This window comes from Fusarium vanettenii (assembly GCF_000151355.1).
Source record: "Fusarium vanettenii 77-13-4 chromosome 14 genomic scaffold NECHAsca_24_chr14_5_0, whole genome shotgun sequence".
Classification (NCBI taxonomy): Eukaryota; Fungi; Ascomycota; class Sordariomycetes; order Hypocreales; family Nectriaceae; genus Fusarium; species Fusarium vanettenii.
Window position 1 is genome coordinate 68,383 of NW_003315861.1, and position 15,875 is coordinate 84,257.

Sequence of the window (15,875 nt, forward strand, 5' to 3'; positions counted from 1 at the left end):
GATTCGCCCAGGGCTTATCGGCAGGGCAATGGAGACATCGATACATCACCATACCCCTAGATTTGCGCTTACGTGACCCGCCGGTGGCGTTCTGGGTGTCCTCATCAGGATACGTTGCTTTGAAGAAGAGGAAAAAGTCCAGAGACGTCCCAGTAATGGGCTGGTCCGAAATCGAGGGCGTAGAGGCGGCGGTGGTCTGAGATGATGCCATGGTCGATAAATCACCTGGATAAGCTAATTGTGCTAGAATACCTAGGGCCGTTTGAACGAGTACTGAGATGGTGGTGCTGATGTTGAAATTGAGAGAAGTTGTCAGACAATTGGCTCCACAGGGATCATTGATGGCACCAGTCAATTGATGAGAGTTATCTAAAGAACAAAAGAAATCGAACAGCCATGTGTTCGGGAACAGCTATTTAAGCTCATGTTAGGATTATGCGACAGGCCAGATGTGAAACCGGATACTCGACCCCAAGGTACGCCCCGTGTTTCATATCCAGTCGCACGAACCTAGTGGTGATATGCGACACATATTTACTATTAGCAAGTTTCTAACTGCGTTGAAGGCATTTGGTTTGCGAAATTTTCTTGGTTAGGTACTAAGATATTTGGGACTCATCGGGCGTATATGAAACATATGAAACATATGAAACCGACTGAAACATATGAAACTGGGTGAGTTATAGTTTCATATGAAACCGGGTCCAGGGACTGTTTCAGTTTCATATGAAACAGTATGAAACAACACGCGTGGCTATCCAGTACTGATTTTAAGAACTGGTCTCCGCCATAATCGTCTCAATCCCTTCGTCCGATCCAATCTTGAGAACATATCGCTTGTACCAAGGCCAGTATTCCTCAAGTGACCACTTCCTCAGTCTTCGTAGTGCCGCCACGATCTGAAACGTCCGCAAGACACTGCGTGTAGTCCCGAATTCTTGATTAGTCCAGAGTTTCTATATTTCAACATGTCAGCCTTCATAGCGCCCACAGAACGACAAGAGTGAAGGTCTTACCGTCTTGCCGTCAGCATACGTCGCCGCCACCATCTTCCACTCATGGCCATTCACGATGATACCCGGAATAAATGGCAGCTCACGTAGTCCTTCTGGAGCCGCCTGCTCTGCCAGCAACTTCCACTGCGCTGCCAGCCAGATGCCAAGCTGGAATTCAGCCTTGCGCTCCTGGCCGCCGTACCGCTTCGTCTCGATGCTAATGGCAATGGGGCGGTCTCGCAGCAAGCTGAAGCCAGTGTGGTTGACAGATGATTCTGGGCTGTGTCGCTGGAGATGTTGAACAGCTCTCTGGGTGTTGGTCGGCTCGGGTGTGTCAAGGATGGGATTGATGAAAATAGCATAGTCGACTTTGGACGAGTAGATATGGGATACGCGATAATTGGCGGTCATGCTGGCATTCATGCTGGGGAACTCAGGTCAGTGCGCATAATTCTTGCGTGAGAAAACGAGTACGGGAAACATACCAAGCCGTAAAGCTAATGGGTTGGCCCGGTACTGGCCGTCGGTTGAGAGCAGCATGGAGGAGAGGAGAGTGCACATGGTTATTCCAGCATGTCTCGTCTACATCGGCGCCCTGGCATTCCTTGGCTATGTCGACAATTTCCATGATATTATTGAGGTGCTTTTCTGGGAATCTGGCGTCGATGGTTTCGGGGGACGCCATGGCTACATCATCCGAGTCCATGTAGGCCGACCCGCGAAGTAAGGCCAATGATCGTGACGTTGACTTGAGCCTTTCGATAGATAGCTGCACATATTACCATTACCAGTTAGTATCGCATATCGCATGCCAGCTCAAACATAGACATAAACCCGAAGACTGTTGTGGATGACGCGTAGCCCGTCATTAATCTCTTGCATCTCTGCGACCAGTCTGATGAGCGACTCGGGCATGTCGGCATCATCCATATCCATTGCCACTGTCTCGAGTCCTTGCGGATCCAGCCGGAGATGTGACGCCAGCTTGGATGGCGACGAGCGGCCCGAATGCTGGCTTCCTCCCATGAGAGATTGCGACGAGAGCGACGAGAGAGATGGCGTTTCGCTCTTGTCGGCAAGCCGCAGTGGTCGTGGCGTATCATCGTCTACCTGGTCGTCAGGCGCCGTCGCAATCTTGCGCTTCTTAGGCGTTCCGGGTTGGGACGGCATTATTGAGTTGTGGTGATGGCGCGGTTGGATCTCGGAGACGGGCGGTGAGGGGATTTGAAGATGAGAATGCTTGCGCTTTTGCGACTTGAAAGCTAGGATACTGAGCGAGCTATCTCTAGCGTGACAAGAGTCGGCAGAATCGTCACAGGCTGGAATGTTTTCAAGCCATTCGGTTACCGCATCGATTAACGGCCGGGATCCCATGGGCGACGAGGACTTTACTTAGCGAAATTTGGAGGATTGGGCTCGGGGCGTAGTCGTTCGTGATCAACTTGGCAATTAATTTCTTGCTTGGTGGTCGATTAAATCGCCGTGTCATCATCAAGCCGAGAAAAACGTGTTGCTCGGAGCAACGCTTGATGGTGGTGGGGCACGGACAATACTATAGCCGGCTCCGTCTTATGCCTAGGTACAAGTTCAGCCTCAGCCACACTGCACTGCGGAAACCTGTCAAGGTATCCGGTACCTGGGTCGGCGAGGGACTGCGGAGCGCGTTACAGTGGACTTGAAGAAGAGCCGTGCTAAAGAAAAACCAATCGGTGGAGAAAAAAAAAAAAAAAAAAAAAAAAAAAGTAGCTCGGAGATAGCATCTAGGCTCTTCTGGCAGCTTGTGACACATTGTGATGAGGTAGTTCTATTCGATGTTGATTTTTGTTGCGCGTTGTGGCTGGAGGGCAAGTTGATAGAGGGCATGTAGTTACTCGAGATATCGTTAAGTTAGAAATCTGTCACATCGGCGTCGGTGCCTAGACTCTCCGACGCCGATCGGTAGATCCGCCGATTGCCGGCCCGACAACTTTCATATGGCGATGTTGGGGCCAAGAATGACGGGGTGTTTAGAGAATAAAATTTGCTCAGATCAGAGTCAAACCAAAATATACAATAGAAAAAGAACGACGCAATCGAATGAGCTTTATCCCATATTTATCCTTATCCTACAGACTAAGTTACTATAACTAGTTTAGAATGTTTAATACATCGAGGTTTTAACAAGTAGGTCGCTGACATAGGGTCTTGGCTTACATTTAGTTCAAACGGGCTTAGCGCGGTGGCTACCCTAGACTTAAACGCGTCGAGCGCAGAGCCTGACGGCCCCCTCTAGCAAGTCAAACGCTCCCGCCCAGTCAGCCTATTTACCACGATCTCATCAAACGAAGGTATCAGGCATCGACAGAAAGCAGCTTCAGGACCCGCCTTCGTCGTACTGATGAGCTCCTCGCGACTTGCGCACGACCGAAGCTCGTCCGGCAATGCTTTAACCAAGAACAGATACCACCACTAGAGACCAAATCGAAAGAGGAAACGGCCGACGCCTTCCTCCACTGGGTTCAGTTACTCCATCCGCTCACCTTGGTCGTATACTCAGACGGCTCTCTATCCTCAGAGGGAGCAGCGAGCTACGGCTTCACCATCCACCAAGACAATCTCCCCATCTCTGACGGGTCGGGCCGCCTCGGACCGGCCGAGGTCTTCGATGCTGAGGCCGCAGGAGCATTAGGGGGCCTGAAGGCCGCTCTGAACCTCCGGGAATCAGAAACACAAGACATCATCATATGCCTGGACAACCTCGCTGCCGCCACGCACCTACGGGGCACACCGTCCGACTCTTCCCAAGAAGTCTTCCTCGAGTTCCAAGCCTTGGCAGCATCGCACAGCGTTACCAAGGTGCGCTGGGTTCCAGGCCACACCAACATTCCCGGCAACGAACAAGCCGATAAGCTGGCAAAAGTGGCATCCTCAATGCCCGAGCCCGAAGGCGCTCGGCCAACGCTGGCGTACCTGAGAAGGGTCGCAAGACAGAAACCCAAAGAAGCATTCGAGGCGTGGCGGGCTACCGCCTCCCCAGAGCAATACAAGAAATTCAATCTCAGGGCGACCGTAGTCTGGCCGCCGGAGCTCTCGCTCCCGCGCACAGTCTTGCACCATCTACTCGCAGCGAGATCCCTTCATGGGGACTTCGCTGCATATCATGAGAGATTTGACCATAGCGAAGCACGGCTGGTCTGCTTGTGCAACCGACGCAAATCACCAGATCATATCTTCTATTGCAGAAAGGTGCCGCCGCGTCATCGAATGAGACGGCACCCTCACCGAATGCAGCAGTAAACCTCGCAATAGGAAAAGACTTCACCAAGTTCGTCAAGCTGTCCAAATCAAGCGCCTTCTTTGATAAGATCTGCCTTCGCTACTAGACGAGACTGACTCGAGACGCACTTGCGCCCCCTCCCTCTTTTATCTTCTCTTCTTTTCTTTTGCTACCACTTCTTCCTACCTGGGCTCGGCTAGATGGGGGATGCCGCAACGCCCTCTGTCGCACTGAGCGTGCTAAAAGGATCAAGGGTCAGGTAAACGATAATGAGCAGCAGCAGTGTGTTGATTGATTGTTGTCTGAGGTTTTTTCTTGTGCGGGGTACTCCATCCCGCAGAGTTACTTAAAGCATACGGCTAGATTACTAACGCAGTTGTTTCCTGAGGCCGTGAAGATCATGCCTACCCTGCGACACGCGGGCATGGGGCCCTCTGCTATCCATTACCCAGAGTAGCAGATGATTGCGCACAAATAGGACTGAACCACCTATTCAAGGCAATAGCTCCACGACCGAGGAACATGCTTCTCGTTTCTGTCTAGAACAATGACGCAGGTTGTTCGCACTAGCTCGGAACCTCTCCTTGGCTGTTGGGCATAATACGCCCTTCCCGTCAGCCGCTCGCCAGGAGGCATTGAGCCGTTGTTATCAGTGCGTAGTGCCAAAACCAATCAGACCATGACACCGCCCTATGTTGATATCGACCATATCCTGGGAAGCTTAACGCTGAACAAAAAGGTAATGCCCATGTGCCTGATGGCCCAATCTGCTCATCGGACTTTCAGCTTTCTGTATCATATGTATCTTGGCCTAACATTGAACGAATACAGATCTCTCTCCTCGCTGGAGAAAGCGACTGGCAAACCGTGGGAATCCCTTCCAAAGGTGTTCCAGCCGTCAAGGTCTCGGACGGTCCCAATGGCGCCCGCGGGGCCTCGTTTGTCAACTCTACGACGGCAGCATGCTTCCCCGCGGCGTGCTGCATCGCCGCAACCTTTGACTCGGATCTCGCTAGAGACATTGGCGAGGCCATGGCCGAAGAGACTCGGTCCAAAGGCGCCAGGTGCCTGCTGGGACCGACTGTGTGCATCCATCGCCATCCGCTCGGCGGCCGCAACTTTGAGTCCTTCTCTGAGGACCCCTTTCTCTCGTGGAAGCTCGCTGCTCAATATATCAACGGGCTCCAATCTCAAGGCGTGTCTGCTACAATCAAGCATTTTGCGGCCAACGAGCAAGAAACTCAGCGTCTAACGGTTGATACTGTGGTTGGGGAGCGCGCGCTGCGGGAAATCTATCTCCGTCCGTTCGAGATTGCAGTCAAGGAGGCCAACCCGTGGGCCATCATGACGTCTTACAATCTGCTAAACGGCGAACATGCCGACTCCAACAAGTACCTGCTCCAGCAAGTCCTCCGGGGCGATTGGGGCTGGGAAGGGCTGGTGGTTAGCGACTGGGGCGGCACCAACTCGACGGCGGACGCCCTCAACGCCGGGCTCGACCTCGAGATGCCCGGTCCAACAAGATGGCGAAAGCAAGAGGCCGTTCTTGAAGCAATAAGGGCCGGACAGCTGACAGAAGAGACCATCGATCAGCGGGTGAAGCAGCTGTTGGCCTTTCTAGAACGGCTTGGATGTTTCCGTGACCCTCGTATCCCAGACGAGCAGGCTATCAACGACCCGAGACACCGGTCGCTTATCCGCGAGGTGGGCTCTCGCGGTCTCGTTCTCCTAAAGAACGACGCAAACATCTTGCCACTAAAGCCAGCCGAATTACACGGCAAGAAGATCGCATTGCTCGGGCACGCAAAGACGGCACTAGCTCATGGGGGTGGCAGCGCCTCGATCGTCGCTCATTACAAGGTTACTCCCTGGGACGCCCTGAAGAACGCACTCGGCGACCAAGTTGCACTCTCTTACGCAAAAGGTATGCTGAGCCTAAGCACAGAGCCTGTCAGAGTCAAAAGTCGCTAACCTTGTCTTTCTGCTCAGGTGCCGATACGCTTCGCTACTTGCCTCCAGTCACCACAGGCGTCCTTGACCTGGACGGCAATCCCGGTTTCACGTACAAACGATACGAGCCCAACAATCCTGTCCCAGTCGAGATCAAGCAGATGCACCCTGACTCGTTTGTCTCTGTCTTTGCCTCGGTCGGCTTTAGAGACTGCGACGTCAGCCTCGAAGGTCTATTCGAGGTCCACGAGACGGGGGAGTACTACTTCTCGTGCGCAGGCCTTGGGCCGAGTAAGCTCTTGATCGACGATCAACTCGTCGAGGAGCAAACCGACAACTATCCAGATGCCATGGGGTTCATGTTTGGCGGCGCATTTTCAAACACAATCAAGGTCCATCTGGATGGAGGCAGGAAGTACAAGATTTCGGCACACACCTCTCCGCCGACTCCCAAAGAGGGCGAGGTCGAGGACATGGGGCTTCTGGAGGGCCACGTTGGTCTTCAGGTTGGCTTTGCGCCTGCTCTCCAGCTCGACTGGGACTATACGGCCGAGGCAGTGCACCTCGCCCAGGAGACCGACATGGCCATCGTCTTTACTGGGCATGAGCCGGTTTGGGAGACTGAGGGCAAAGATCAGGTCAGCTTCCACCTCCCCAAAGATGGGAGCCAGGACCGGCTTGTTTCCGCTGTGGCCGAGGTCAACCCCAATGTCATCGTTGTGAATTCCACAGGAGTTCCCATCGCGATGCCGTGGCTTGACAAGATCAAGGCCCTCGTCCAGTCGTGGTACCCTGGCCAAGAGTGTGGCAATGCTATTGCCGACATCCTTACGGGACGAACTACCCCTGAAGGCCACCTACCTTGCACGTTCCCCCGAGATATCCGCGATTGTCCCGCTTACGGAAACTTTCCCGGCCAGTCCGTGAACAAAAAGTTGACAGTCACATACCAAGAAGGCGTCTTTGTTGGATATCGCCACTTCGACCTCCTCGCTGACGACAAGATCAATTTCCCCTTTGGCTTCGGACTCTCCTACACATCCTTTGACTTGCAAGACTTTAGCGTACAAAAGACCAACAACAACACGCTCGACGTAAGCGTTCAAGTGACCAACACTGGCGCTGTGGCTGGTGGAATTGCTTGTCCAAATTTACGTTGGAAAGGAAAATGCGCCAAAGACAGACCCAAAGAAGCAACTCGCCGGTTTCAAAAAGGTTAGACTGCAACCGCAAGAGTCACAGGTGGTACGGATTCCCATTCAAGACCGAGACTTTGCCACCTACGATGAGGCGGAACGTCGATGGGCTGTGCGGGGGGGAGTTTACCGTTTCATGCTTGGGAGGTCAGCATAGGATATTGTAGCTGAGGTGAAGGTGCCTATAGAAGATAAGACATACAGCCGCCGTATTAGATAGACTTTACGCAGAGTTGACTACTTAAACTGTTTCTACAGCACTTTTGCCCCGTCCCACCATATACATTGAGTTGCCCACACACAACTGGCCGCAAAGCCTCCCTTGTCCTAGTAGCTTTGAGGGAAAAACAATTCATTAAGAACCTCCCGCGGGCCCCAAAAGTACTACAATCGGACTACTAACTGACCGGGGGCCGAGAACGAATGGCTTCTCCAGGGTAGTCTAGAAAGTGCGAATACGACCGAGGTGACTTCATTGTTAGCTACATGACTATGAGGAAAAAGAAGGCCCATAAAGAATCAAAGACAACGAAAGAAATGTAGCTATTTACCGATAATTTGCCTGGCGATGAACGCCGATGATGTAGCATGCGTCTGGTCTGATTACGAGTCTGATTTATGCAATCCAGGGGATGAACAAATGACCTGGGCAGGACTAATTAGAGGACCCAAAAAGTCTGTGGGGCTAAACTGGCTAAAAATTCCAATCAACTGCTTGCATCAAATATTTATTTCCTCTCGTACACCTTGTTGGTGCTTTGAGTCTACCAGCGTCCCGGAGTTGACTGACTGGGAAGGTACTTTCAACTTCCCATGGCTCTCCGGTAATCAAAGATTGTGTGGCGCAGTCCGGGTCTCATAGATATCATATCCTTCTGTGCGCAATCCCATCTCTTTCAAAATTCATACCCTCTCAGAGTGCTATCCCGGCTGTGCAACTATAGACCAAGATCCTTGATGATGATGTCGGCAGCCTTCTCACCCACCAACATGGCCGTGTTACCCGTATTCCCCCCAACATTCTTGGGCACGATGCTCAAGTCGGCCAGCTTCAGCCCTTTGGTGCCCCAAACATTCAACCGTCCATCAACAACACCATTCTCCTCCCTGGGCGCCATCTTGCACGTGGCGATGGAATGCCAAGTCGTCTCGACGTGGCCGCGGATCCACTGCTCGATAGCCTCGTCGTCTTCGGCAGAGTACTCGACGTCCTTGCCGTCAAACTCGGGAGAAGCCGCCTTGGAGCCGGCAGGCCATTGAGGATGACCAGCCTCGAGCTCACCGCGGTACATGGAGGTGCGGCGCATGATCTCGCGAGACTTTTTGTATGCCCACAGTTGCTTCTTCAGGTCAATGTCGTTTTCATCGTTGAGGAAGCCGACGTCAAAGTCTGGTGCATCGGTGATTTCGGGACCTGTGATGTGGATATGGCCACGCGAGTAGGGGTAGGCTGTATAATTGCCAATAGTCACGTACTGACCCTCCGGCACCGACGAGGGGTCTCCGAGGAAGCTGTGATTCGTCAGCCATCTAGTATTCAGAACGTTAAACACAGTGACTAACCATGATACGAGTCCCATCAACATGATGGGTCGGTCTGGCTGGTTCTTAAAGTCCCTGTCCCACGACTTTTGAAATTCGGGTCCGAGAGCAGCAACGTCAGCATCTGAAGGCCGAAGCTTGGACGAGACATCGATCGAGTTCCAACCTAGGACTGGATCCTTGGCGTCAATAAGCTCTTGGTGTTTGTCCGGGTTCCTCAAGACCCGATCAATTGTTTCATGGGGCTGGAGGTTGGTCTTGTATGGGTAGAGAATGAGCTGATGATCTTCGTAGTTGGACCCGACTCCTGCAAGGTCAACCTGGACGGGGACGCCCGCCTTCTCGAGGACCTTGGGATCACCAAGACCAGACCGCTCTAGTACCAGTGGCGTGCCCAAAGCACCGCAAGAAACCACGACGAGCTTACAAGCCTTGATGGTTAACTTGGGGTGCTGCGTAGTGTTGGTGTCGACCTGGAAGGCAGGGTTGGGGGTATACTCGACACTAACGGCGCGCTTGTCGTCGTCAAGAAGAACACGCACAACCTTGGATTGGACGAGGACATGTAGGTTAGGGTACTTGGCTTGGTTGTTCATCTTCTCGTGAAGGTATGCCGTGGCGGTATCTTGCCGTCTACCCTCCGGCGAAACATGGCGGTGCCAGCGCTGGAAGCCGTTGTTGGCATCCAGCACCTGGAGGTCATCATGCTCCGGCCAGCCAACCTGGGCTGCAGCCTGGATAAAGTCGCTTTCCGAGTTCTTGGAGCGGAATGTGCCGCTGCTGATTTGAACAGGTCCACTGGTGCCATGAGACTCGTGCTTCTTTTCGCCATGGAATGTCTCGATCTTTGAGGTCGGTCAGTGCTGATACGTCTTGGCATCACTATAGAGCACCGTACCTTTTGCAAAAAGGGAACAAGGTCATTGGTAGACCACCCAGGCGTGTTCCAAGAATCGAGATCCGAGCGCTGGGCACGCGTGTACATGGAGAAATTGATCGACGACCCGCCGCCAAGAGTCCCGCCGCAGGCAATAATGGGCTCGCGGCCGTTGAGCTGCTCAGCCTTGTTGCCCTTGTAGAAGATGGTGGTCTTGCTAGTAGGCAGCAGGTGGTCTAGGAAGAAGACGGGATGCTCGATGTTCTGGACGCCACGGTTATCAGGTCCACCCTCAACAACGAGAATCGACAGCGACGGGTCAGCCCCGGCCAGTCGCCCGGCCACGACACATGCTGCCGCACCACCTAGTAGAACGCAATAGAGTTTAATTCCCGTTGATCGATGTGGGAAAGGGTGGGGAGGGAGGTCTTACCGCCAGCGATGATGATGTCGACCTCGTCGATGCCGTCGGCTAACTTGGTATACACGCCCATGGTTGTCAATATTTGCCGGTTTCTTGGATTTGATAGTCTCGGATTGGTGTCTAGTGCCTGACTACCTGCATTCGCCTCCCGTTTCGCAGGTCTTATAGCCTCCAAACTGCCGAGGTTTATGTCCCCAACCACTTGTTGCCAGGGTTGCACCTGCGTCCGGCGCTAGGGCGAACGTTGCAGAACTGGCAAGGGGAGGTGCTCTGCAAAACACCAATCGCGTTTCAGCCGTGCTGATAGGGGTTTACGTGAAAGCAAATCTTGAGATGCTATGGCTAGGTGGTATATGTGTCAGGGGTCAGGCTGGTTCCAAAGTGGGTTTCGTCTCCATCAACTTGCGTGTCTGTTCTTTCCTTGATAGGTCAAGAGGCTTAGTATCTTCTCTATACTACTCTGTTATTTCTGTTGGGTTGCTCTGCAGCCCCTCCCGTATCGTCTCTACCGGACATGATTTGCCTACTTGTTAACAAGGAGCTTGGCAATTAATGGAAATATTCGGGACTCATTGTGTTCATTCAAATAGCACCATGCTAAATAAGTATAGGTGCGTTCCCGTTAGTTTCTAAATAACGTTTCCAACCCCTGAGAGCTCCTCTCCAAAGCTGGGGCCACTTGTGCGGTGGGAACGGAAGACATCCCGAGCTGCCAACCGAAGAGATCGTCCAAACTAGCAAAGTATAACAATAGCTCTGTTGATCTTGGTATTTGGCTTAATGCCTCAGCTACGCCATCACGGGGCATCATGTCATGAGGGGCGGCGTTGAGCAATTCACGAAATCAATGCAATGTATGGGACACGAGAGGTTGACATCAGCGGGGAGGAGGGTCTGTACTTATAGTCAACCTCGCTGATATATGTATCGTATGTCATCTCTCATTGGATGTTACGATATGGTCCAACTCGTTATATAGGTGAAACCTGTCGGGTTGGACCCTGTACACACCTTTCGACGTGCACAATTAGGAAAGCCACATGGGCATTTGACGACGAAGATCTAGAGCAGTCATCAAAAGGGCACCCTTCCTTTGCGACAGATTCAGCGCAGTCGACATCGCTGCGTAACTGATGACCCTGACTCGCCGCCCGCATTGTCTCACCGCCAGCCAGCGAGTTAGTGCGACAACGGCCATGACGATCTTTACTCCATCCCAGGGCCACCTTCCGTCGAAGCTTGGTTGCTCCGGAGCTACCAGGCCCCGCGTCGGGCTAGCAACTGCCGAGGAGCGCTAGCCCGAGGTTGGTAATTTGAGCAATCTGAATAAGGCAAGCATGCCCGAAGACCAGAGGCGTTATCCGTAGCCAGCTGCCGCGGATGCTCTCCTCATATCCGTTTGCTGGCTTGCACTGTCCGGGAAGTGGGAAGCCACAGTGGGCTAACGAAATAGAGATTGCGAGGCCTGGCGAGAACAATAATGAAGACAGTTTTGAGATAATGTTGGCATCTGCCGTCTTGACATCTGCTACCCATAAATACGGTGTTTGGTACTGAGCGACAACGAAGAGAGATACGCTCTTGTCTTTAATGCTTTGAGATAATTGGCCTGTAAGCTCTGAGACAAGAAACGTGGTCAACCCCAGCCGCCGCTTCCACATACCAGCCCCAGACACGCCAAGATACGAGGTATTCCATATTGGTGGCTGCAGGGTCCCCCGGCAAGTGCAAGACAAGAGATCTCTTCAGCTCTGATCTGCAATGACGTACGTGCCAATAGCTCCCCTAGAGTCAGAGCCTCGGGAGACGGCTCACGGAGGTGTTTTCCCAAACAGGTGAGCAATGAGTGCTGTGGCTCTTGACTAGGCAAAGTAGCGTCAGGGGTTCCTCGGGGGAGTAACATCAGGGTCTTGCTTAGAACAGCCAGAGGCCCTTGCACGTTTTGCCATCGTCTTAGTTCAAGATCGCTCTTTGCCGGCGTCTAATGTAGGTTCGGCGGATAGGCACCCAACGGTCACAATGTAGCAACGGTCCATTGGATGGTGGGAATTCACGATTGAGATCATCGTGGGCTCTTGTCCCCCAGCCCACTTTGCTTCTTTTCTCTTGACTCGATGCCACCTGGTGAGCAACGTCGATCTCGCCAAGGGCAAACTCTATCATTATACATGACTAGTTCTTTATCACATGGTTTGGTCCATGTATTGTTCCTGCATCTCGTTCCTGCGGCTTCTTTAGGTCTGTCAGGGCCCGTTTTGCCTTTGACGTCTTCAAACCCCAGCCCTGGCGGCGCGTTCATATTCCATTGGCCCAGCATGAGTTCGACAGAGAAAGAGTCCAAGCAGGTCGAGATCCAAGCCGCGGTCTTCATCACGTTCGCAATCGCGACGATTGTCATGGGCCTGCGTCTTCTGAGTCGCAGGCTCAAGAGGATTCCGCTGTCATGGGATGACTACTTTGCAATCTGCTGCTATGTATGTTTGTTTTCCTTTACCCGCTCCTCGCTAACGTATTGCAGGGCATGGCAATTGCCTGGATCGTCATCATCCCGTACTGTAGGTTCTCCTTTTCACATGCGCGGCCCATGACGATGCTGATAGGTGGCGAGGGGTTACCGGCGGCCTAGGACTTCACATTCAGGACATCACGGATCGACCAATGGAAGAGGTCCTCTATCAAAGCAAACTCCTGCTCTTTATCGCCGAGCTTTTCTACGCGGCCGCGCTATTCTTTGCTAAGCTCTCCATCTTGAGCTTGTACTGGCGCATATTTAATGTGACTAGTATTCGGCTTCCAATCCAGATTCTCTTTGGGTGTTCGGTTGTCTGGATGATCTTCCGAGTAGGTGTTCTACATAGTCAAGTCTCTGGTACAAAGGCACGTCGAAGCTGACTGCTGCTAGCTATTCATGGGCATCTTCCACTGCGTTCCTGTCCACGCATTCTGGGATTCCTCGGCCGGTGGGAGTTGCGCTATCGAGGATAAAAAGTTCTTTTTCGGAACGACCCTGGTTCATGCTGTTATCGATATCGCCATCCTGGTCCTTCCGATGATGGAGATTGGAAAGTTGCAGCTGCCTCTTATGCAAAAGATTGGCATCATGCTCATGTTCACGTTTGGCTTCTTGTAAGTGGATAAGCAGACTATGCTTGTTGTGTTGGCTGCTGACTGGACCAAGCATCTGTGGTGCCGCCATCGTGGTTATTGTAGCCGCCAGGCAGTTCAACGACAAGTCGCCCGATCTGACCTGGAACATTTGCACCATTGTCATCTGGGCAACAGTCGAGGTGAACCTCGTCAACGTGTCAGCCTGCCTCCCCACGATCCGACCCGCCTGCAAATACCTCTTCTGCTGCCAGAGCCCACAGACGCACACCGGCGCAAGCTCCAATAGCTACGCCAACAACTACAGCCGCAGCCAGACCAAGCAGTCGATCCGCCTCGACACGATACACAAGTCCAAGGCCAACGACGAGTCCAGCTCGACGCACCAGCTAGCCGACTCGGACGACGACCGCCGCCGCTCGGTATCCGACTTTGAGAGCCACGCCCTCGACCGATTCGGCAATAATACCTCGACCATCACTGGGTCTCGTCATCTCGGTGCCAGTCAACCCGACTTGGGCTCGATATTTGGTGGGATCATGGTCAAGAACGAGACAACGGTGCGGATTTCGCAGCGGGGTTAGGAAATAGCAATTGTAACACAAGAGGAAGAATGGCGGCAGAGTTGGTTGCGAGATAAGAGAAGATATAAAGTGTACATAGAGTAATAACGTAAGACGATATCGATTCTCTAGTTAATAGCTAAATGAATCAAGCATACAATCAAAGAACAGAATGTGTTGTCGTTTGCCGCTGACTGACACCACGATCAGGGCGAATGCAACCCCATGACCGTCCATGTAGGCTCTCACAATGAAGGGGATCATATCGCCGGCCTCAAAGCGACTCATAGCCCCATCGGGATCCTGTACTATATGGTGGTCTATTGCAGTATTAGCTTCATGTCATCATCTTCCGTACTCCAATGGCATCATACCTGAAAAGTTCTTCATGCCTACAATTGCGGCAGCTCCTCCAGCATAGATACCCAACAGCCTACTCCAGCCGACATTTCCATACACAGACTGGCCAACAGCAAGTGCAACAAGGTCGTAGACCAGACATCCGCCAAAGATCCAGTCACTAGCGGCTGAAAGCAGGCCGAAACCCACACCAATAGCGACTTTGACAGCAGCAGAGGGCTGTGTGCTGACAAAGTAGGCCGCTGAGAAGTTGTGCAGGAGATCCAAGACCCCAATACCCGCAAACGTCTTTGAGACAATATGAGTGAGGATCGAGTTGGCGGAGCTGGTGTCCATGGGGGGAAGACGCCTCGAGACGTAGTACAGCTGCGCCACAGAGTTAATGACGACAAAGACGTTGGAAACCTTGAGGTTGTTGCCGTTCCAAAAGATCATCCAGCCTACACAGTCAGCACTTTTGACATGCAACATATTGAAATCCTCTTACTGGCAACGCAAAGGTTCACTTCGACTGATGCCCTGTCCGTGATTACGACTAATGCCATTTCCACCACGACTCCTGCATCCAACAGCATCATAGCCACCACTTCGTTGCCCCCTCATTTCACTGTCGCCGGCGCCGGAAGGAATGCGCAATTCCGTGTCTGGGCTGCTATCGGAGGTCTCGGGGCGATCTTGATGGCCGTGTGATCGAACCATACCTGCGACGCCTTGGGATTTGGAAGCGTTACCATGCACAACCACCCTTTCGCCAGGCAAAAAAAAAAAGCACCACCAAAAATCAACATGTTTACTTACACAGAACTTGGCCAAATTGATAGGCGCGTGCAAGAATTTGCGTCTTGTGAATAATAGTTGCATCTCTCTATTGAATCCTGGGTCTTTTGATAAGCCGCCCTGACCGCGTGGTTAGTTGATGGGGTATGGTTTCCTCTCTGACTTCAATGACCGACGCAGCCTCCGATTCTGACCCCGGCTCCCCTGAACGGCCACATTCCACCGCAACAGGCATATTTTGAGTCTCCTCTTCGGATATGGCTTCCCCAGCAGCTAGAGTCTCACCAAGAGTCATAAAACGTTTGTTAGGATTCGGCACCGCCTTCCTCTTCTTCCCTCTCTTCAGGCGAGCCAATTCCTCCTCTAGGCTAGCAATCCTCGTAGTATGCGCCGCTACCGTCTGCTGTTGAGCCTCAAAGCCCTTTGCTATTACGTTATACCATCTTCGTGTCTTTGGTGTTTTGTTTAGCCTAAGATCACGAATTTGACGGCTCGTCTTTGGTGTATCGTCCGAGTCAAAATACGGCCTGGGTTCGGGAGTCGCTCTTGGGCTGCCATTTGGCCTATCTTCTTGGATTTCTGGGTGTCGCAGCGCTTTGGCACGTGAGATCGGCCAATTCCCAGTAACCCTCTAGCCGGAGAGTATGTTCTTCTCAGTCATTCCAACTCGACGCGCCTTAGCGTAGGCCCTGATGAAATTGACCTTGTCCATTGGAGTGGAATCAGTCAGTGAAGCGAAATTCTCCAACTCTCGTCGATATGCGGCTTTGGAGGCATTGAATACTCCATTGTCCAACGGCTGGAGCCCATGAGAGCAGTGTGCTGGCAGA

At 52.5% G+C, this 15,875-nt stretch overlaps 5 protein-coding genes across 5 annotated transcripts; 2 read left to right on the forward strand and 3 right to left on the reverse strand.

Moving 5' to 3' along the window:
• Positions 1-770: 770 nt before the first annotated feature.
• NECHADRAFT_88555 (uncharacterized protein) lies at positions 771-2,165 on the reverse strand (the record flags this gene model as incomplete). The annotated part of the gene is made up of 4 exons (XM_003044141.1): positions 771-956; positions 1,017-1,419; positions 1,481-1,764; positions 1,830-2,165. 4 exons carry the CDS (start codon positions 2,163-2,165, stop codon positions 771-773), a joined length of 1,209 nt encoding a protein of 402 aa, XP_003044187.1.
• A 2,765-nt stretch (positions 2,166-4,930) lies between these two features.
• NECHADRAFT_88556 (uncharacterized protein) lies at positions 4,931-7,686 on the forward strand (the record flags this gene model as incomplete). The annotated part of the gene is made up of 5 exons (XM_003044098.1): positions 4,931-4,990; positions 5,083-6,175; positions 6,241-7,295; positions 7,366-7,544; positions 7,656-7,686. The coding sequence occupies 5 exons, from the start codon at positions 4,931-4,933 to the stop codon at positions 7,684-7,686; spliced, it is 2,418 nt and encodes an 805-aa protein (XP_003044144.1).
• Positions 7,687-8,335: 649 nt separating this feature from the next.
• NECHADRAFT_98136 (uncharacterized protein) lies at positions 8,336-10,310 on the reverse strand (the record flags this gene model as incomplete). Its single annotated transcript, XM_003044142.1, has 4 exons — positions 8,336-8,909; positions 8,961-9,784; positions 9,838-10,181; positions 10,250-10,310. 4 exons carry the CDS (start codon positions 10,308-10,310, stop codon positions 8,336-8,338), a joined length of 1,803 nt encoding a protein of 600 aa, XP_003044188.1.
• A 2,245-nt stretch (positions 10,311-12,555) lies between these two features.
• Positions 12,556-13,929, forward strand: NECHADRAFT_55359 (uncharacterized protein; the record flags this gene model as incomplete). The annotated part of the gene is made up of 5 exons (XM_003044099.1): positions 12,556-12,714; positions 12,759-12,795; positions 12,849-13,081; positions 13,143-13,366; positions 13,419-13,929. The coding sequence occupies 5 exons, from the start codon at positions 12,556-12,558 to the stop codon at positions 13,927-13,929; spliced, it is 1,164 nt and encodes a 387-aa protein (XP_003044145.1).
• A 253-nt stretch (positions 13,930-14,182) lies between these two features.
• Positions 14,183-14,739, reverse strand: NECHADRAFT_88559 (uncharacterized protein; the record flags this gene model as incomplete). The annotated part of the gene is made up of 2 exons (XM_003044143.1): positions 14,183-14,211; positions 14,283-14,739. 2 exons carry the CDS (start codon positions 14,737-14,739, stop codon positions 14,183-14,185), a joined length of 486 nt encoding a protein of 161 aa, XP_003044189.1.
• Between the last annotated feature and the right edge of the window lie 1,136 nt (positions 14,740-15,875).